The sequence below is a fragment of the Physcomitrium patens genome, chromosome 20 (genome assembly GCF_059467195.1).
Source record: "Physcomitrium patens ecotype Gransden chromosome 20, ASM5946719v1, whole genome shotgun sequence".
Lineage (NCBI taxonomy): Eukaryota > Viridiplantae > Streptophyta > Bryopsida > Funariales > Funariaceae > Physcomitrium > Physcomitrium patens.
Genome location: NC_143429.1, coordinates 6829156 through 6851826, shown reverse-complemented (window position 1 = coordinate 6851826; position 22671 = coordinate 6829156). Strand labels below are relative to the sequence as shown.

The following is a 22671-nucleotide window of genomic DNA, read 5'->3' as shown; positions in this document are numbered from 1 at the left end:
TTAAAATAAATCATGAAAATTAGTTACAAAGGGTGCTTATAATGCTACCACAATTTTTGCTATTGCCACCACATGCCATTACAATTTTTGCTAATCCCACCACAAGTTGCTCTAAACTTATGTTACACACCACAATTTACTTTATAAAACATTGCCAATGCACACCACAATGGATAAAGTGTACATTCTTTATGGATGTGTACTTTTGTGTTTCATGAACTACATTTTGGTGTGCAACATCAATTTAAGGCAACTTGTGGTGGCATTAGTAAAAAATGTGATGATATGTAGTAGATGAAAGGTTGTGGTGGCAATAGCAAAAAGTATGATGATATGTGATGGATAACAAGTTATGGTGACAATAACAAAAACTATGGTGACATTAACAATATTATAATATATATATATATATATATATATATAGTAAGAAAGAAAATAATTAATCAACTATTGTCAGAATCAATTAACACAAATTTATGCATCTGTATTATTCCTGAAATTAACTTAATCAAATAATTCATGTGTCATCCATATTATATATATATATATATTTGCATATACAATCAAATATAATAGGTTGAAAATTCTAAAATGTAACTGGGATTGGCAGATAATTATACACTTCTACAATTGTATAAGTTGACCTATTCTTTGTAGTAAGATTGGTTTATTTACAAATAGATTATCTTTTAACACAATAGCAATTCTATCCACAAAGTTTTATATTCCTGACAAATATGAACATGATTATACATATGCATCATAAAAAATTATTAGAATGTGTCAGTTAAAGATATATTTTTTTGTATCAGATCAATTATGCATACAATATAAATCTTTTAAATATATTTATGAATAGTCAAATAAGTTATAGAATTTTTACTTGCATGTATAATGCTTATAAGTATCATTACATCTACAGTCTATTGTGATAGTTTTTGTGGTTACATTATTTTCACTTCAATCATGTGTTTCAAACATTCATGAAACACATCATTAATAGAAACACCATAATGCGCTAACAATAGGACTAAGCTTAGCCTAATTGTGGCCTAATTACACAGCTAAACAAGTCACCGAATCCAGGGGGACAAGATCAGGATCAAGGGAAAACAAAAGCATCTAATCTTTTGAGATTGGACAGAGGGAATACAATAACAGTAGAACAGAACTGAATAGAATAGAAGGATGGAGCATATTAAGTCAATCTAAAGGGGCACGATCGCAATCAGACAATTAATTAATTGATTAATTATCGGATTAAGTGAGGGGGAGTTAACGCACGGCGAGCAGGCACCGCGTAGAATCCATGATCAGCACCCCACATCCTCATCCTCATGGCACCAAGATAGGACAGTGATCGGTGCCAGGGCGCAGCACTACACACTATCTGTACTGACTCCCTCGACTGATTGCTTAGTTAATGATCTCCAGAGGGAAAGGAAAAAAAAAACCACCTATAAAAGATAAAAGATATAAACATGAAAAGCCTACAGGAGGAAGAAACACACAGCAGGAGCTTGGGCGGGGGGGGGGGGTTACTGTAGCGGCGTGCCGATGGGCGTCGTCGTTGAACGGCGGGGTGGGAAGGGATCCGACGCAGGGGATGGGACCGATGGAGGTGCAGTGATCGACGACTCACGCGGGATAGATCAGGATCGGGAAGTGTAGGGCGGTGGGAGTGTAAGGCGTGAGAGAGAGCGGGACCTGATCGATGGGTGTGGGATCAGGATGGATCGATGAATGGGTGGGAGCTAGAAAGGGGAAGGGAGGGGGGTGGGGGAAGGAAAACTGGGCTGAGTGACTGTGAATTGAATGCGCTGGTACACCAGTCCCACCTACCGGACGACCCGCGCATTAAACCCCATCGCTCCCCGCATCCCCCACCACGGGCAGGAGTTTCAAAGGGGCTTGGCTGGGACGATGGGCTAATTATTAAGGGGCGTTGGTTGTCGCCGCTTGGCACACTGCAGCAAACCTGCAGCGAGTACCAGGCTCTCCACAGTCCATACTCGGGCTCTCATGCATTCGACGTTGCCAAAAGCTGTAGCAGGTCTGGGCTACTAGGGCGCGTATTGACTGCGGAGTCTTCTCGTCTCTCTCAGACCCCCCTTTCCCACTTCCCTCCCGGTCATCGATAAGTTTCTCCCGCTCCACCAGCCCATGCTGTGGATTGTGTTTAGTTGATGCTCGTGGTCGCAGTCGGCGTGCGATCAGAAGTCGACGTTTCGCTCCTGGCTCAGAGGGTTGGTAGACGTTTAGTTCATGAGGGATTGACGATATCCGTGAAGTGAATGTTGTGCTCCATTTGGCTTGAGGTAGCTAGTCAACTCGTTAGTCGCGGTTGAATCAGCATTGACCCCCACAGACAGGGATTCATATAGTTAGTTCCGTAGAGAGCAACAGACACTGGTACAGTTCTGCAGTGGTTACTTCTCGTTTTTGAGGCACTGCAGGATGGTTGCGAGGATGGAGGTGAGGAAAATGAGGAAGGTTAGGAAGTACGACTTCCCGATAGTGGGGGAGTGCAGCTCAGGGGAGCATCGGAAGAGTGAGACTGTCATTGCGGACTTGGAGGGGGCACTTATGAGAGCAAGATCATCTTTCCCCTACTTCTTCCTGATCGCGTTTGAAGCGGGTGGGTATTTCCGGTCGCTGATGCTTCTCCTCATGGTGCCTATGATTTTGTTTCTCTACAACTTTGTAAGCGAGGCGTCGGGAATTCACCTTATGATTTTCCTTACATATGCGGGGCTGAAGGTTAAGGACATTGAGGGCGTGTCACGCGCCGTGCTCATCAAGTTCTATGCCGACGACCTCCACTCCGAGACATGGCGAGTGTTCTCCAGCTTCGGCAAACGGGTGGTGCTGACAGCGAGCCCGCGCATTATGGTGGAGCCTTTCTTGAAAGAACTGCTTGGCGTGGATGAGGTAATAGGGACGGAAATTGAGGTGAACAAGTGGGGTCGCGCCACAGGCTTCCTGAAGAAGCCCGGTGTGCTGGTCGGAGCTAAGAAAGCTGAGGCCTTGAAGCGATGGAGCATGGGAGGAGAGCGCACCCATGTAGGACTTGGAGACCAGGTTACTGGATACCCATTCATGGCTTTCTGCAAGGTGCGAATTTCTCCCTCACTTCACATTCTTTGCAGATGGCTACCTTTTTCTCCTGCCACATCATCACACCTCCATTTTTATACCCTTTGAGTTTAGAATTGTTGCGTGGGCAATTTGTTGGATTCACGAGGAAGAGATAACAGTTGGATGCCGCCCCGGAATGTAGCTTGGTTCCCATAAGTTATTATGAGCAGTAGATATGTCACCAGTGAGAAACCTAAACTTCAGAGCGAAAGAAGGTTTTCCGTGATTGAATTTGATCTAATTTTCTGTCTCATGGATCGTTCGCGTTCGTCAGCTCTCTATTCCCAGCCGCCATAGCTCGAGCCTTTTTATTATTATTATTACTAATATTTTTATTTTCTTATCAATTTCTTTTTCTATTTTAGGGGCATTCTCTGCTCAACTCATAGTAATTTTGGATCTCGAGACATCTCCTTTTCGCACCACTTTAAGATATGAGTTGTCCTTCATGAAAATACAACCCTGAAGTCGACCCAAACCGTTATTAAGATATTCAAGGCCACTATGTATTAGGTCTTACCAGCGTTAATTTAGGGGGTATCTTCGGGAGAGGGTCAAGCTCTAACTCCAGATCATATGCATCAAATGTAAATCCAGCTCCGGAAGGGCTCTTGTATCTCATATCTTTCGAAAGGCAGTATGAGACTTCAAATTTGTAATGTGCAAGATATAGAGAATTTTGATGCTGATGTTGTTCGCGGGCTGGGTCGTTTGCAGGAGGGGTATGCCGTCCCTCGAACGAAAGTTGAAGCTGTCAGAAAACAAGACCTACCAAAGCAGCTCATCTTTCACGACGGTCGGCTGGTTCAACGCCCAACGCCTCTCAATGCTCTTATTGTTCTCACATGGATGCCCCTGGGCTTCCTCCTCTCGATCTTTCGAGTCACGAGCGGCGTGTGGCTACCATTAAAATATATCCCCGTTTTGTACAAACTAACCGGTGTCAAGCTAATCATCAAGGGCAAAGTTCCCCAAGCTCCCAAGAACGGGGAATCGGGCATCCTCTATGCCTGCAATCACCGCACTCTCCTTGACCCAGTGACCGTCGCCATTGCTTTGGGCCGACCCGTTCCCGCAGTGACCTACTCCATATCCTGGATATCGGAGGTACTATCTCCCATGCCAACCATTGCCCTGTGCCGTGACCGGGAGAAAGACTCCGAAAACATGCGCAACGTCCTCAAGCAGGGTGAGTTAACCCTCTGTCCTGAAGGCACAACCTGCAGGGAGCCATTCCTGCTACGATTCTCGGCTCTTTTCGCCGAGCTGAGTGACCGGATCGTACCGGTCGCAGTCCGCACCCAGATGAACATGTTCCATGGCACCACTGCTCGCGGCAATAAGGCCATGGACCCCTTCTTCTGCCACATGAACCCGCGGCCAACTTTCGAGATCCACTTTCTGAATGAAATTCCGCGAGAGATCTCTTGCTCTGCAGGCAAATCTTCCTTTGAAGTCGCAAATTATATCCAACGGGTGCTTGCCGGAAGCCTCGGTTATGAGTGCACACATCTCACCAGGAAGGATAAGTACAGGCTGCTAGCAGGGAACGATGGGATTGTGCCGGCGAAGGAGACGAAAAAATTATGGTGATTGCGAAGCCGATCTGAGCAATTAATTACGGTTTAGTCATTTGATTTGGGAATGGTTTGGTATTATATCAATTAATTCATGTTAGATGATGGATGTGTAGATGAGGGGTTAACCCCCTGAGCATTCACGCTAGATGCCACAAGTCAATAATATTAGGATTTGTAGTGTTGGAGTACATAGCTGCTGGAGCTCAAACTGGTTCAATTAGGAATGGTACTCTGATCTAGTACATTTGTAGGAGAGAGGAAGTAATAACGTTGGGCGACTGCAGGATAACCTAGAGACTGGCGCTGAATGTCGCCAGGATTGTCGGCTGCTGAATTGCTTTGTATACTATAGCGTCTGAATTAGCGATTTGAGTTTTCCCTTTTGGGCCTCCAATTACCTTCAAATCGTCTGCTGAGTTGCGTTTGGATGAATAGAACACATGATGGCGTGTTTTCTGAACCCAGATTTGCATTCGGTGTTACACTACTGTTGCAGTTCATGTACTACCTCAGTTTGAGACATGAATTAGATGACCCAGGAATTTGTGTGCCAGTAGAGGCTTACTAAACTATAATTGCATTGGAAAGTTGATCAGCTTGTTTGCATGATCTTTTTGGGTATAGCTCACTAACCTCTTCTGTTACCCGAGTAAAATTATTCCCGAACTCAAGTCCACGCCCGAAGTTGAACCCTTGACGACCTAGTGAAGAGACGCATTCACACTTGATTCTAGTTCGTCGGTAAGTTCTTACTAATTCAAAGACACAGCATACCCTTGCAAGTTGGTTTCGCAGTATACCAAGGGAGAGTACAATCCATGTAGTAAATGTATAAGTTACTGATCTGAGACACAAAACTCATAACAAGCTCACAACTCGACAAATCAGAACAAAATGGCAAGCTCGCAAGCTCCTAGAAGGTTCTGAGACAGCTCCACAATAGGGCAGAAGAAAGAATTCCACTATGACAGGGTCTCAGATATCTTATGCTGCAATATTCTAATGCCTGGTGTCTGAGATCATGTTAAGGAATGTTAACATGATTTCTGACAACAATATATTTATTCCAGGGAAAAAGGTCTGACTGACGAAATTCTGCATGCAGGAATCTAAGTTACACATTCCATGATAAAGCCCGAGGTTGTTTGGAAAAGCAAAGGTGAATCCAAATCTACCCAGGTATCCCATCAGCTAGGTTTGAAGTATGCGTTTAGAGATATAAGAGATACAGTTCGTTCATAGTGCTGGGTGGCTTCTAAATCGGAGAGAGGAATGTGGTGTTTATTACCTAGGTTCTCATAATACCGCCTCTGCTTTGAGTATGACATTGATGTCATAAGTCGCACATCAAGACATCAATTGAAGCTCTTCTTCGCAAAGCTCCAGCCCATTGATGTATGATTAAATATTTGTATCCTGCATATAATAAAGAAAACAAAGACTTCGCTATGATAAAGTAGAGAAATTTTGAGAGGTAACGCACTTTATACATCAAGTTAATTAATTGCATAATTGGCGTCTCAAGAATAGTCAGAGACACAAGTCTTAAGAACTATTAGTGCATGAAAGAATCTAATTGAAACATGAAGCGCCTACAATACTTCTAATTTATTTGCGTACACAGAGACCGATGCCAATTCGAGAGTTCAAAATATTGAAGATGTGGACAGCCAAGAGACACTTCGAGACCGTGACTATGTAGGTGGCCGCAGAACATGTACGGCTTGTAGTGTTAACAAATTTGTGTGACTGGCCAGTTACATACTGCAGAATCAAGCCTCTCTGTTAAAAAACTGAGGAGAGGTATACGAAAGGCCTGACAGGGTGGAACTGGACTTCCCTGGACTGCGATCAAAATGCTCTACATCAGGTTATCCACACAAGATGGTACTCTATCACACGATAGCTGTGTATATGTACAACAAGACTATCAGGCAGGGATTTTTAAATAGGCTCCGAAAAAGCACGTCACTAGTATCATGTTTCCAGCGAGTACGAGCGAGTACTCGTGTGCTTGCAGAGCGACAAGATTGAAAGCAACAGCTTTGCTTCAAAGCTAATACAAACAGAATAAGTATAACAAAATTTTAGATTATGGTTAGATTTAACCTAACTAGGCTTATGACGTGATGGACGAGGGAAATGGACAAGATACATAGAAAATGTAGACTCACAATTGTCATCAGCACGTCGACCTGAAGCTCAATCGCTATTTGATTAAGAGCTTGAAATACCAGTTGCAACTTCGAAAGTCTGTTCTTCACTCCTCTAAACTCATTATGTCTAGACAAATCTGGAGTTGGCTGTTGATGGTCCGACATGCATGGGGCTACAGACTCAGAAGGAGCCAGCAAAAGCTGATGACGCCCAATTATTATGATACGTATTTATCGAACTCAGAAGGATTTCAAAGTAGCAGAAACATGGTTAAGGCCTGCTACAGAGAGGACTGGAACTTATTTGTACTGCAGAGGTTTCCTTCACAATTGGTTAAGGTCTATTGTGCTCAGGAAACGAAGGATATCAGTGGCGTGGAAAACAGCTTCTAATATCCTCTCTCCAGAATGACCCTTGGAATCGCCGATTTATCATTGCCACATGTGATCCAGTGCAGAAGCGAGCATCTCGCGACGCTTGGCTCCGCAACTTACTGAAACCGCGTTGCCCTTGAATACTTGCTCATATACGTCACGCGGTTGTCCCAGCTACCGAGAGCTACTGTGACTCTGGCTTCCAACCAGTGCGTTGAGATTTTACGCGTGCATCTTCTCAACCACAATCTACTAGTAAACCTGATTAACTTACCGGCCTACTACTACTTTGAAACCCGCTCTATATCCATGTCATACCATTTTACCAGCTGGCGCTGTCCAGGGCACTGTTGAAGATCATGAACAACCTGGGCTACGTCATCAGTGTCTAGAACTCAGGGTAAGATTGTTCTTGCTAAATCAATGTTATTCATGGTTCATTTTTTCCGTTTCAGAGTGCTCAGATCGATTCATTTCCTGGTGAGGACGTTTCACCAATACACTATCATTTACTAGACTTTTTAGACAGCATCCAATATTCTGCAAACTAGTGTCTACTGGGGTGTGAGCTTTCGTCTATCCTTCAAATCACTGGATAGTTATTGAGACAGCGGAAGCCTCGCGATTTTGTTAGCAGAATTCAGTCAAGTGCATTTGCATGAACTTGGCTAGAGATCGACCATGAGTCAAGCAGCTTTAAACATATCAGGGAAGTTGCTAGATGAGATCGACTTGTCCAGTTGCATACAGGTCTATGATGCATAAGACGGTATATCATGGTCTCCACACATCTAATGCTCAAGGCTCTGCGAATTAGCATTTTATCATTCTCTTGCTTCGACGCAACGATTTCTCTTAAACATCCCATCGCCCCCCATTTCCTTGCTTTTGATTACATTAGTGCTCATTTATAAGTGTTCATTGGCATAAAAATCCCCTTCATGACGCACAAACCTTAGAAAGAGTATCAACATATAGTTCCGGTGAATGCAGGGCAGTCAGAACGTGCTTGGCAATCAGTCTGGCGCTTCTACAATACTAGATGAACCTCTTAATTTTCCGGTTCAGAGCTCATGTTTACGATGTTAGTGCATGATTTCGAACGCATGCATCTCCATGCCTCATGCACCAGAATTTTACGTTTGTTTTGGCTGATCTTAAGTTGAGTTCTAAAGAAGAAAGATGGAGAAGTGACATGAAACATCCTATGAAAGATATGATTGTATCGATTGAGACTTGAATAAACATCCGGAAATGCAATTATTGTACTTAATGAGTTGCATGCCGTATGATATTGTAGCGGCTGAGAGAGACGTCCACTTAGAAGTGACCAAACAAAAGGGATCATGACCAAGCTGCTAATGGCTCTAAACGGCACAAACGTGCACATCAAATGTTTCGGAATCTTCTTGACGAACTGAGTGTGAAAATTGAAAGGAATGGAGCCAGCAAGGAAATCTGAAACATCGTGCGAGTAGATTCCTTGTTATAATAAACACAGGTGAATAAGACGCAGTTAAAGGTGGCGCAGACAGACTCCGTGCTACGACCAGGGCCAGTTAAACATACAAAGAAAATGAAGATGTATTAGCATTGCTGTATCCAAAGTTGAACCTACGAAGCAACAGCCACAAACCTGTGTCTATGTTACAAAAGCGAAAGATTGCAGAAGCAGATCCAGTTTCCCTCACGGAAACTGCACACCAAAGAATACAGCCTATCGAGTCATTGAAAATCAGCACTGGACACTTATCGACATGTCCAATTGCATAAATCTAGTAAGGCTCTAAACAGTTAGGCTTCTATAAAGGGACCTTGACTTTATCCCTGATTAAACTAATCACTAGTTAGAAACTTAATGTTTTACTTGAAATGTTCATACTAGGCATCAGTCCTATCTCCTCAAACTCGTAATACCTAAAAAAACCTGCATGTCAATGTCCTCAGTCCTGATTGTTCTACACATGTTCGAAATGTCCATCTGATCCAAGCTCACTGAGTAAAGCTCCTCAAAACCCCCAACAACGCACAACCGTCGCGATTTGGCGTGATTCTGAGGAACAATCGTTGCAGTTGCAGTGATGCTGCGACCAATGAAACCAGTGGTGGCTCAGCTTCCACCATGTTTAGTAAGCAACCCTGGCAGTCGAGAGACGCCGTTCCATCCTACTGTGTTACTCTAAATTACAATCACTAATATCTTCCAGCTGCAGAAATGTCCTCTAACGTAAAATAGTGAGTACAATTTTGTGTATGGTTTTTGTTAGATGAAGGTATCGAACTTGGTCGAAAGGAAAGTGTGATACTACATTTTTTAGATCAGTTGTTTGTCAAGGTGAGGTAAACTACTGCACTTCTAAGCTCGTGTTTGGGAACTCCATGGTGACCACCTGTAGCTCGTCTTAGTTCGGCCTCCGAAGCAACAGTCAAGTTAAGTAAGTTGCTACCACGCCTACGAATGGCCATTGCGTATTGATCTGGTGTGCCAAAGGCGCGGTCTACATCTTGTAGTAGGTTATGGTCACCGCAAGGAGTGGGTATGAAGGAGCTTCCAGCACCGGCAATTCCATAATGTCCACGCTGTTGCTCAGATTGCTCCTTCAGCTTCACTTGTCCGAGTAGCACGGATTGTTGCACCAAAGACTCCCCTGGGATGTACCTGTTTGAAGCCCCCAAGTGTGCATCTGTGAGACAGGTGAATGCTTTGATATCATTGATGTAATGTTCAACTTGGGTGATCCCGAGTAAGTGTGAGAAGGTCACTTAGACTCGTCTCTGTACAATGGAACATGAGACCAATATTAGTACGTCAGATTAAGTTAGTCTCTCCTCCACACCGCTGCTGACTGTCCCCTTGGCCAGTTTTATCACCTTATTCTTTGTTTTTTTCCTAAACTATTCTGAAAATACATTTCAACGATGTAAGCTCGGGTCACCAGAGTCCCAAACACATCTCATTCCAGCAAGTTGGTAACTGGCTTCGTCAGTGTACTTAATAGCCCAAATGTTGATGCTTTAAGAATCTTGAAGCACTTTAAAACTGGTAATCCACTGCTTATTGCGCTGAATAACTGAACACAAGAGTCGTCCCTGAGACCCGATTACCTGACCAATCCACAGATCGAACTGACTACCACTCCAACACTGATGTGGTAACTACTTGCTCCTCATTCACTATCCCGATCATCCAAATAATCATACTCTCTCATAGACGCCAACTACACCAATAATAGCGAACAACCGTCCAAGATAAATAACCCGAAAACTCTCATGTTTAGCAAGTGCCTCAATCGATTCCAAAGCATTGCCATGGCAATCTCTCTGGAGCTACAAGTTGGCTAGAGTGTGTCAGACAGATTGTCCGTGTCTTCGTTATCAGCCACGGGACTGTGTATACACACTGGAGATTGAATTGTTATTCTGCAAAGCAATGCCTAGAATTCTTAAAAGCTGTCACCTACTCGATCTAGTTTAGTTTCTTCCTGATAAGAAACTGAATCACATTCGCTGATTTAGAGGTTTCTGGGAAGCAAGATCTTAGTTTTTGCAGAGTACGCGGATTTACACAGCTATCGATGTCTTCTCGTACCAGTATCAGAACTCTAAAAGAATAGAATTCAAAGATAATAGAAGGTAAACCTCTGTGCAACGTTTGTCTTCGTGATGAATTATTGCCTATTGAGTAAATTCTCCGCATCTGTCAGAGTAAGAAAAGTGCGTGAGGTCACTAGAGTCTGGCCTACGATATCTGTACCTGCCCACGTCAAATCTTGTAGTGAGCGCTGAACCAGGTTTGAGCTGTTCAAAGCCGTCATTTCTTAAGTACTGGTCCGGCTCGAAGGATGAACCAGGAAGCGGGTTGCTCTTCACAAAATCCGAACTGAGCTGGTTCAATTCATTGAACTGCTGAAGTTGGTGCATTAGGACATTGTTGTCGTGCCCAGAGCTGACATTGACGACTGTCGTGTTTCCCCCTAACGAGCCCACAATTTGTTGTATTTGTGCCTGCTCCACGAACACTCACTTCCATTAATCAGTCTCTTTAGCAACCCTGGGTTCGATATACAAAAGTCTCACACTAGATGCAATGTGTGCTCTCAAGGTTAAAAACTCAAACTAGGAGCTCAATCACAGAGCTGTGATTGCTATCGACCAAAACCTCCCTCAGTTGATCCCAATGGCTTTGCCATCTCCACAAGATTACCTGCTGGTTGAAATTATGGTGCTGCTGGAGCAAGTATAGCTGCTCTCGGGCCACAGCGAGCTCGTCCTTTAGCTTCGAAACCTGGTTTTGTAAAATTGTGATAACACCCAGACAGCCATGAACGGGGTCCTTTTCCCTCGTGTCAGCCTCGTAAGCTATAGATTTGACAGTGTCTTCGCGCTTGCTAGGATCGACGTGCTTGAGGATGCGGAGAATGTTGGAGACGCCGAAGAGTTTGTGCACGTTCTGAAACCGTTTGGGTTGGTCAGGTGGAAAGTAGGGTGACAATGGGCAGTCTGGGGTGCACCTCCTGCGCTGGTACTTGCAGGCGGCACATGCAGTGTTCGTGCCGCCAGAGCTTGACGACCCTGTCATGTCGATGTAATTCTCGCCCTTGGCGGCAACGTGCGTCGAATTTATCACCGACACGAAGGACTTCTACCTTCCGGACTCCAGATAAAAATATGATGAAATACCAATTCGGCCACCAACCTGCGTCATTATATGGCTCATCGCAATGTTCTCCCACACTCGGCTGAAGGAAAAGGAGGAAAAGAGGGGGGGAAAAGGGACAAAAGCGAGAGAAAAAAAAAAAAAAAAAAAAAAAAAAACCAACAACAACAAAAACAAGAACTATAAAAAAACAAAGAAAGAAAAACGGGAGAGGGAGGGTGAGAGAAAATAAAAAAAAGAAAAAAAGAGCGGCAAGGATATACAAGAAAAGAAGAGAAAACCAAAACTAAAATCTGTCACCAAATTTAAGCTCCGTTTCTCCCCAACCTGAACCAGAACCTCAACCTCAACCTCAACCTACCGCCGCTCTGCGATGACCACCTCCTACTGCTGGCGCTGGTGGACCCGCGTCGTCCTGATCTACCTATCTCCGGCTCAAGCTTGTGCAAAAGCCCACCTCAGCCAGGTCATTGCGACGTCTGCAGCTTCTCCAAAAATCCATTGTAAAAATTAAAACACAGATTACTGTAATTCCTCTTGAGTCATGCCGTGATGATCATCCCTACAAACCAACCACTGATAACTCGTCACATATCCAATTCTCAGACAGCCTCTAGCACCCAGTCTAAGTCGAAACGCGATACGTTTACTGCTACTGAGATCGTACACAGGAGATGAGAGCGGCGAGCTAGATCGCGAGTAACCCGAGCGCTTGGACGCGAGAGTAAGCAAGTGCAGATTGGAGAGCGGGCGAAGATTAGGGGCAGGCTGGAGAGGGGTGGGGTTGCGGCCTTTAGGGCTGCCACGAAGAATGAGATGCTGCACACGCCCCCGCCCTCCAGGTTCTTTGACCCTGGCCCACAGCTACATACCAGGAAGCTTCAGAACGTCAAGTCCTCCCTAGAAGTTAGCAGACTGTCGTGGTAAGTGAGAAAAATCCAAGCTGAAGCTCTTGAATTAAACAAGCAATATATGCATCGCATTGCAATTTTTTTGATATATGATGAGACCTGAAGCAAATGTGATCTTTGATTCTGAAGTTGGTGTGGTGCATCCCAACTGCCGTTAAGAGATCTCTGAGTCGAACGACTGCGTAAACATGCCAGCGGGAATCGCCAGAACACTCGGATTTTCTGCTGTTAAGATATATTGGCATGGAAGTCTCCCTTGTTTTACCCCATTGAGTTGAATTAAGTTAAATCGATTGTCGCTTATTAGTGTAGCATTGTTTTCGCGGGAGCAGGTCACGTTAAGTTATTTTGATTTTGATTTTGATTTTTTTTCTGATTGCGGGAATGTCGAGTTGGCAAAGACTGATGTATTTCTATTCAATCCAACAAATAGAAATCATCTTATTTCAAAATAAAATAGAAAAAAATCAGTTCAAGCTTTTATTTTTATAGTATATTATATACAGAGCTCAAGCACTCACACACTTCTGACATCAGATGATAGGTCTTTCAAATTATCAGACGGAACCCAGAGATAAAGTTATTGATTCCTATATTTTGGTCCTAACTCCTCAATGCACACGCTTTCGTACATGAGTGTCCTTCGGATGAGGAGAATGGCCAATGTCAGAAGCTAAAAGGAAATCAGACGTCTTTTTGGAATTGAGCACCTACTCAGCATTTAATTAGGTTTTCAGACTCTACCACCCCAGAGAGGATGACGGCGGTCGAAATGCTTCTACAGATGGTAAAATCGCAGTGACCCAGATAAGCCATACGTTTACAGTTCTAGTACTCAAAGTACTACATTCGCACGTACAAGTTGATCGAGTACGGTGTCACTACTCCAGCGGTGAAGTGCAGTACATCGACCACTGGGGAAATCGCCGCAGCTCAGACGCCTTCGTTTACTCCCTTCATGTCTACCCCCATCAACAGCGTCGCTCATCAGGTCCGCCTTGATGTGAGCACATGCGTAGTTCAGAGCTTTGCATCAGCAAGCTAGACCAACTTCTTCCCCTCTCGGAGCTAAAAATAAGTTATGCTGAAGGGGGGCTGCATCCTCTACCACGTAGTGAGGTTTCTGAGCTGCCGTACCCTCCAGTTTTGGCTTCCACCCTGTGATGCCAATGTGCTTTCGACCGCATGCACCGTCCCGCCTTCCAGCGGGCACTAGATGCAGCTACCGTAATCGTCAAGGGTGGAAAGCTTCCTGCGTTAGTATTGTAGAGTTTGTAATGAGAATGCTAGATGAAAGTATTGGTACTGTTGTTGTTATGATTATGATTATAATTACTCTGTGCGAATTATTATACTGGTGTGTGGGTTCATACATGTTAAAACAAATGTTTGAAAATGGTGTAAAACACTAAAGGTGTTCACTATTCGATTCACAGAAGAATTTGGCCCTCAACATGAATGACATATTAAAATTTGATAGAAGCAGAACAGAATAAATTCATTGCAGTGTGTGTACAAATATATATAGATATAGATATAGATATAGACATGTTTTTTGTAGAAAAAAGAAAAGAAGTATAAATATGAGGAATTGTTACTTTATAAGCCTATCCACTGCAGATATCATTAGTCGCAAAGATTCACCTAAAATCCAAAAACTCTACCAGGGTAGCCTAGTTGTGTAACCCAAATCTATCTATCTATATATATTTATATATTTGTATATATATATTTGGCTATAGTTACAGTTATACTTAATAACGTAGGATTTTCTCTCCATGGTCTCTTTCTTAGTCAAATTGGAGAACAAATTTCACCCCAAATGATCTACACATTAAAAAAAATAAAAAAAATAAAAATAAAATCGTGATTTATGAGTGACGAATGTATGTATGTATGTATACACATGTCTACCAATGTAATGTACAATTTTCGATTAAATAAAACCGTGTCGGTTAGATGAATTATTTGCTTTACAAGGAAAGAACAGTACTGAAGTCATGATTAGCTGCGATTGCTTTCCTTCTTCACGGTGGGTTTATAATGAAACAGCTACAACAAAGGATTAAAAACACGATGTATGATATATAGCTGAGGTGAGGGATCATTTTTATCTTCCTGATTTTGGAAAGTTGCCATCCTAGCGTGAAATTATTCTTTGTAGGTTGTGTGTGGAGAGCAGAGGGATATGATTCGAAGCGCTGGATATAATTTTAAGCACGTGGAGAAAAGGGAAAGAGCAGATCGGAAACAGAATAATCTCTCATTGTTTTTGTGGCGTGATCGTCAGCGCGTCCATTCCTTCCAAGGCACAAGCCCTTTCGCTTTTTCAGGGATCGGAAACTGAAGACCAACCTCAATTAAGGCAGATTTTTTTCCCCATTCAAATAGTCAGGCAGGACTCCAAATACTGGGAGCACTAGATCATCCTTTGACAGAAGCGTGAATACGTCGAGAATCTCGCAGAGCAGATCCATCACCACTATCACTAGGACTTAAATTTACACAAAATGTCGTATCCTCATACCGGGAAGTACATCGACGATAAAACAATCCATACGAGCACAAACTACTTGTACACTGATAGACGCTGACTCGTTGAGTAGAACATATATATATATATATATATATATATAATTGTGAGTGTGTGTGTATGTCTGTCTCAAATGAAAAATACATGTCGCATCAAGAGCATAAGGTAGGCAAAATATAGACCCAAAACTGTGGCAATGCCTCCGAAGTGCCAAATGAGGAGGCAGGGGCAGGAGAATCCACTCTTTTTTAGGGGCTCGATGGTGTTTTAAAGAAGCTGCAGATGCACGAGAGGAATATCTATTTCTGTCCCACCAAAAAGAAGGACACTCTTTATTAGATCCGGTGGGGAGCTTATTAAAGCGCAAGGGCCGCACTGATATCAAGCAACAGGGTGTCATAATTTGTACCCACACGAAAAGGCTTCCAGAACCCCCAACGCTGGTAAAATTAAGCCGAGCACCCAATTTGCTCAACATCGGTCTTATCATGGTGGTGATGTATTAATAGCGAAACAGCAGGACAGCAGGGCCCCTTTGACGACACAGAAACAAAACCAGGAATCAGGCGCGGATCATCACCGCCATCCGTCGAGCCTTGTCTGTCTGTACGCATCCCCGGCCCTCGCTACCACCCATCAGTCCAGCCACCAGCGATACTGGCCGTGATCCCACCCACATACCGTCCTCGCCTGGACCTGGACCTGGACCTGCAGCAGCGATGTCCGAGTCGTGGCAGTGGCGCAACGCAACAAGGCGCCGATGCTGCTGCTGGCGCCACTTTGCTGGTGTGGATACACCTCATCATTCTAGTTACAACCTCTCGCAACATGGCCCCAGAATCTGCAACAAAACAGAACCCGAATCAAAATACCCGAGGATGATTATGATGCTGATCAAGATGGTGGTTTTGTGATTAAGTTGAACAGGTCGATGGGTGGATGTTTTGTTGAGATAAAAACTAAAACTTTACTGTTTCAGTACCACACCACGTGGACTCGTCGTTTTTTATTCGTTTCCATCCCCTTCATCAGGATTGATAAATGCATGGCTTTACATCTCTTCATTGATTGTGCACCTGAAGAGGAGGAAGTTGAAAAATATGGCAATTATAGGCATGACAGATTTTACTTCACGAGTGAAAAAAGTGTGTGAAGAGAACTGCTAGCATGTTGCTTTTTCCATTCCTACGTCATCTAGGTTGCATGCAATATAGAACTTCACAGTACTATATATATATATATATATATATATATATGTATGTATGTGTGTATACATATACAAGGTGTAAATACTTTTTCAGAAATAGAAGGCTTTTGAGCAACTACTTTTCCATGCAAAAGGCTATTTAACATGTTAATAATTATAGAGAGGTTGAATTTTGAAGGTTTTATTTTTATTTTTTGAACACGGGTGGACCCTTTTGCAAAAGATTTTATTATTCCTAGCATGTTTACCTAGATGTTTGGATAGGAGATTAGGACATTGGAAGAGAGGATTGTAGTTTCTACAATATTTTTGGCAGACTTCATTTTAAGCAAATTTCTTTTACAGACAATGAAAAAGTGTGCTTAAATTTTTTAGCATATTATAGTTAATCCAAGTTTTAGAAATTATATATATACAAGTATGTGTGTATATATTTTTATATTTTTATATTTATTTTTTACATGTATTTTTGATAATATATATAATTTAATGATATTTCACTATATTTATAAAAATTTATAATTTATTGTATTTTTTTTTATAGTTTTGAATAAATATAAATCACATGTCTAAATATCATGTAATTTTTTATTGATATATAATCTATATATAGTTTATATATTCTGAAAATTAATAGATATAATTTTTTATATATAGTAGAATTTTAATAAAATCTTATCAAAGATATATGGCTTAGATTCAAATTTGATACATTCTTTTAATACATTAACTTAAAATTGAATCTGCATAATGGATCACAATTTTGTTTCTAAATCTTTTAGATATTCAAGCATTACAATACCTATTTTTTTCCATAATACTTTCTAATTTCAATAAAACCATAAACATATAATTTTATTATATTTTATAATTTAATCTAATTTAAAATAATATTTATTTTTTGGAGAATTTTTTTTTGAATACCTTATTTTTTAATAATAAATAATCATCGTCATAAATAAGAAATAAAGGCTATATTTAAATTTTGAATTGGTTTAAAAAAAATAGAATGTAATATTCTACTTGTTTGTAGATTTTGTATTAAGGACATGAATGTTGAAGAAAGAAAGCTTCAATACACTCTTGGTCACTCAAAAGAACTAGAAAATCACTCAAAGTTAATATAATATTAGACTAGAATAGCTATTACCAAAGACAAAAAGACTTGAAAGTCTTGAAATTAGACTAAGGATTAGAAAGACATTGGCAAGACTGAAGAAAACTTCACTCTTACCTCTATATATACTATCTAATTAAGAGTTATGTAGTAATGTTCTATAGGACCTCTAAAATATGTTGACTTTACAAGACACGTATCTTAACTTGCAAGATAAGTTTTTTATATGTATTCCATATAGTTAGCTTTTTTTATAAGCTACTAATACTTGTGGTACATGATTAACTTTTTGACTAAGTTTCTAACCTATCAATCAACTACAAATACATGTAAAGTCAAAATAGTGTCTATGAAGCTTCTAAGAAGTTTTCTAGAAAATATTATGAAATGAATCTACTTTTATATACTTCTACTTAATTACATAAGTAAATATTAGAGTAAATATGTATGTTTGTGATATTACCTCCCTTCTAGAGATGAGTTCCACAAGAAGTGGTTATTATATGTTTAGTAAATTTAAGATGTAAAAAATCATGTTTGTCACATACTTTGATCTTTATTCTCTTCAAAGATGGTTGATAGGTCCTCTCAACCATCAATAGTGTGTTATATTAGGGTGAAAAGACAACCATGTTATTTAATCTTTATTGAGGCCTTCATAACTTTCTTTAAATAAAATATTTAAAACACCTCTAGAAGTTATTTTTACTTCTAATAAAAATTTTAAACATCAAGAGTCTCTTCCAAGGTCGTAATATCAAATACATTGTATCTTGCCATTTATTTGAAGATGGACATGTTATTATTAAGGATCTTCATTTTGATTACATTGTCTTGAAGGTTGTGGCAATCACAATGTCTCATTCAATAAATCAATAAGTGATAGCTTTTAGGTTGAATCTATTGATTATTAATTCTCCATTTTATTATCATTATACATATATAAAAGTTACAAATAAGAATAGAAGATAAAATGATATCTTCCTTAAATCTTGTTTCTTTTATAGTAAAGATTTTTTTTATTTTTTTATCTTTGTTTTGATGGATGTTATCTATAAAAAGTCTCGATTTTCTTTGCTTTATTTGCAAGATTCTTTGTTGGCTCTCATAAGCATTCACTAATATCATATCCATGCTAATGAATAAGATATTTCAATCTATTTTGGTGTCACTTTGAATCTAAAACTTCTTCTACCTCAAATTCTTGATTATTATGTATTTCTATAGGAGGAAGTGGCATTTATCTTCTTCCCAAGATATTCACTATTTTATATCATTCAAGAAGACATACATAGAATATGAGATGGATCTTCATAAATTTTGGTAGATATAATAAATAAGCAACATAATTGATTAGTTTATAAATAAAAAAAAGGTTCAAGCCTAGAATAGTCTAACTTGTCACAAATACAAATAGTCTTGATATTATGACAAAGTAGCGATACTTTGTCATCTTTGGTGAATTGAGGTTATTCCTTGTAATAGGCATCCACATTGAACTTCTTTTGTTCTTAAGCTTCTTTTAATTGCACCTTCATTATTGCATGTAGCATTAACAAATGATTTGCCAAATCTTTTGTAACAAGACTATTAACTTTAAAAAACTTAAAAGTATCAAGTCATAGATGATAATCATAATTGACAAAAAAATATATTTATTGAGTAGAAAGATGTATCTAATTATTGTACATAAACTCTGTTAATGGCAAAAAATTTGTCCAATCATCTTAATAATAGTTGATGATATACCTTAAATATTATTTGAAAACTTGATTCATTTGTCATATTTACCTAAAAATTTGAGGATGAAAAATCAAAGAAAGCTTTATATCCATCTTTAAAATCTTAAAAAAAGGTTCTTCAAAATCTTAATATAAATTAAGTTTTCTTATTAAATATAATATTTTAGGGCAATCTATGATAATAATAGATTTTTTTAAAAAAAAATTAATCATTTTTTTAATTATAATATATTTTATATTTAGTACAAAATATACCATCTTGGTAAAATGATCTACTATTATTAATATAGAATTATACAAATTTGAGACTAGAAGATCTATTGTCATATTGTAATTTGGTTACTATGTGAAAATAATGCATATATATATATATTTAAAATATAATTTATTATATAATATAATGAGAGCCATATTATTAAATTTTAGTTGATTATAATTTTAGTTACTTATTACTTTGAAGTAGTTAGTTTAAAAGGACTATTATTAAAGCTAATTTTATGTTGATAATAGTTTTATATATTTAAAGCCACCTTTATTAGACATCAGTGATTCTTAAAATCTTATTATATTTTTTTATTTAATGTTTAGGATACATACTATATAAAAGTTATTAAAAAAAGAATTAAAGAAGGATTTTTGTAAAAAAAAGAATAGTTAAGGTAATGATATAGATGAATGGAGATGGATGATAAAAATCTCCATTCTTATTGATAAAAATTTATACCTAATAGACTTCAAGGAGGTTATGTGAGGCCTTATTAGAAAATAGGGTTATTATTTCAAAGGCATTTAAACTTAAAAGGCTAAAATCACAAAGTTTATATTTTTTTTTATAATTTTGATACAAGTTTTGAAAGATTTAAAGTTTTTATGAAAGAATTATAGGCGTTTAAAATTAAGGTATTGATTTTGTATCTATTGCCACTCTTTTCGACATAATGCATGCATATAGAAAGTAGATATAGACGTTTGAAGTCAATGCTTGCAATCAAAGGGTAGTAAGTGATTTGATTTAATAGTGGTTGTGTTTTGAGCTATTTCTTGAGAAATTTGATAAGATTTTAGCTTAAAATTTCTAAAAATGTGTATTATTATGATGATAAATTTTATATTTAAATATTATGGCATTTAGGATTTGGATTTTTGAAAATAAAGAAAATAGTATCTAAGTACTTTTTCATTAGGATTTAGAATATCTGCTAGGATTTCTAAGATGCCAAATGATTTGTAGTAGATTTATAATTTATTTTTTTATAGTAAAGCTTAAGGATAAATCTTAAATTATCTAGAAATTTGAAAAAAATTGAATAGTTGAATTAAGAAATATGAATTTTTAAAGTTTAGCAAGAATAAATCTTTTGCAATAGAAAAATATTTTAAAAGGATTTTGCTATAATTTGGATATTTTATGCAAAATAAAGGGGTTTTTGGAAGTCAAGACTTTATATTATATTATATATATATATATAAATTGGAGATATGAACCTATAACAAAATTATGGTATGAAGATGGATTTTTTATAAGAAGATTATGGATTTTCTTTGAATTCATGAGAAATTTAACTTATTAGCAAATAGTTAGTTATGACTTGATATAACAAAGGATGTTAGGACATTTCTAGATGTTTTAAAAAGCCTGATATACAAAGCTTCTTAAATATAAAAGAATTTTCATCAATAGAATATCTTTTGATATTTTTGTATTTATTTATCTTTTGTAATAAGAATATATTACTTATTGAAACTTGGCCAATAAGTTGAAGCTAAATTCTCTATAACTAAATATCCACTATATTTCTAGATAGAAAATCATGCCATATAATATTATAATAAAATCTATTGAAATGAAAGACTATGATTGTTTTGAAATAAGTAATAGCTGAAGAAGTTTATAAGGGCAATGATGAAGAGTTTTTGATCTTGAATAAATATCACATGATTGTATAAAGCCTTTAACTACCTTTTATATTTGAAGCTACCAAAAATCTCTTGATATTAGTTCTAAAGTCTTATCTTATTCAAAATATTTGGCTATTAGAAAGTCATGATAAGCTTGAAGAACATGTAATCATGTCTTGGCTTTTAGAATATATAATCATTCTTTGAAATATAATAGATTATTTTAAAATTTGAACTTAAAAGTACTATAAGACTTAAAAGAATTATTTTTGATATTATGATCAAGAAGATTAAATGACATACTTGATTGAATTTTCTTAGCAAAAGTTGAATCAACAGTTAATATTGATTTTATTACTTAAAAGTGAAAATACTTTAGCTTTAAGAAAATTATTTCTTGTTCATCAAAAGATGCATCTTCTCCTTTTGGTGCAAGATAAGAACATCTAAAAAGGACATCTGACAAACCTTGTTGTTTTTCAGGTCAAAAAATAATTTTAAAATCAAATCCTAATAAATACATGCTTCAATAAATTTGGCAATGATTCAAAATACATGCTAACATGAAGGACTTGAGGTTCTTGTAATTTATATATATTAAGATTAGACTTGATGTACCTTCTAGATAATGACGCTATTCTTGAAATGAATCCATGATTGTAAGAAGTTTTTTGTATTGGATCTCATAGCTAATCTTGGCCACTAAAAATTTCTTGGAATGAAAAGCTATTGAGTAGAGCTAATCATCTATTTTCATTTGTAACAAAACAACACCTATAGCAAAGATTGATGTATCTATTTTTGTAAAGAATATCTTAAAGAAATTGATACAATATAAAATTAGTACAAAAATAAATATTGTCTTCATGGCTTCAAAAGATGTTTTACCTTCTTTACTCTATTCAAGTTTATCTTTGCATATTAGACATGTAAGATGAGCTGCAATTTGAAAAAAAAAAATCTTGATGAAGTTCTTATAATAATTGATAAATTCCAAAAAACATTATACATCTCTGATTATTTCTGAGATCTTTCAATCTATAATAGTTTAGACCTTCTTCAAATCTATAATAGTTTAATCTTTTGTTAGAAATAATATATACTAAAAAGATAACTTGAATAATATGGAATACATACTTTTTTTTATCTTAGTATATAATCTTATATCTCTAAGTTTTTGTAATACATGACAAATATAAAGTTAATATTTTTTGTATTCTTAGATTATATTAGAATATTGTTTATATATCACACAACAAAATCATCAAGAAATTCACAAAAAATATCATTCATGAAATATTGAAAATTAGCTAGTGTATTTAAGAATCCAAAAGCTATGACATTATATTTGAAATA

The 22671-nt window shown here is 38.1% G+C and overlaps 2 protein-coding genes and 1 long non-coding RNA gene across 4 annotated transcripts; 1 reads left to right on the top strand and 2 right to left on the bottom strand.

Moving 5' to 3' along the window:
• Positions 1–1899: 1899 nt before the first annotated feature.
• LOC112273354 (glycerol-3-phosphate 2-O-acyltransferase 6) lies at positions 1900–5123 on the top strand. Its single transcript, XM_024502020.3, has 2 exons — positions 1900–3114; positions 3856–5123. Exons 1-2 carry the CDS (start codon positions 2458–2460, stop codon positions 4729–4731), a joined length of 1533 nt encoding a protein of 510 aa, XP_024357788.1. The 5' UTR covers positions 1900–2457; the 3' UTR covers positions 4732–5123.
• LOC141044600 (uncharacterized) lies at positions 4866–7296 on the bottom strand. The gene is made up of 4 exons (XR_012216203.2): positions 6893–7296; positions 6007–6134; positions 5352–5419; positions 4866–5173 (listed from the first exon to the last, which is right to left on the bottom strand). It is a non-coding gene; the product is annotated as an uncharacterized LOC141044600 (long non-coding RNA).
• Positions 7297–8808: 1512 nt separating this feature from the next.
• LOC112273355 (LOB domain-containing protein 25) lies at positions 8809–13269 on the bottom strand. Of its 2 annotated transcripts, XM_024502022.3 has the most exons (4): positions 12268–13269; positions 11454–11945; positions 11004–11254; positions 8809–9908 (listed from the first exon to the last, which is right to left on the bottom strand). In XM_024502022.3, exons 2-4 carry the CDS (start codon positions 11826–11828, stop codon positions 9569–9571), a joined length of 966 nt encoding a protein of 321 aa, XP_024357790.1. In that variant the 5' UTR covers positions 11829–11945; positions 12268–13269; the 3' UTR covers positions 8809–9568. The 2 variants fall into 2 exon arrangements, with proteins under 2 accessions (XP_024357790.1, XP_090101147.1); XM_090245021.1 differs by having other exon boundaries at positions 8809–10024; positions 11454–13269.
• Between the last annotated feature and the right edge of the window lie 9402 nt (positions 13270–22671).

Excerpts from the sequence above, each read along its gene's own strand:
- LOC112273355 (XM_024502022.3), bottom strand. The coding sequence starts at position 11,828 with ATGACAGGGTCGTCAAGCTCTGGCGGCACGAACACTGCATGTGCCGCC. Across the intron at positions 11,255-11,453 it reads ACCATAATTTCAACCAGCAG|GCACAAATACAACAAATTGT; the intron begins GTAATCTTGTGG and ends TTCGTGGAGCAG. Across the intron at positions 9,909-11,003 it reads ACAAGATTTGACGTGGGCAG|GTACATCCCAGGGGAGTCTT; the intron begins GTACAGATATCG and ends GGCTTCAAACAG.
- LOC112273354 (XM_024502020.3), top strand. The coding sequence starts at position 2,458 with ATGGTTGCGAGGATGGAGGTGAGGAAAATGAGGAAGGTTAGGAAGTAC. Across the intron at positions 3,115-3,855 it reads CATTCATGGCTTTCTGCAAG|GAGGGGTATGCCGTCCCTCG; the intron begins GTGCGAATTTCT and ends GGTCGTTTGCAG.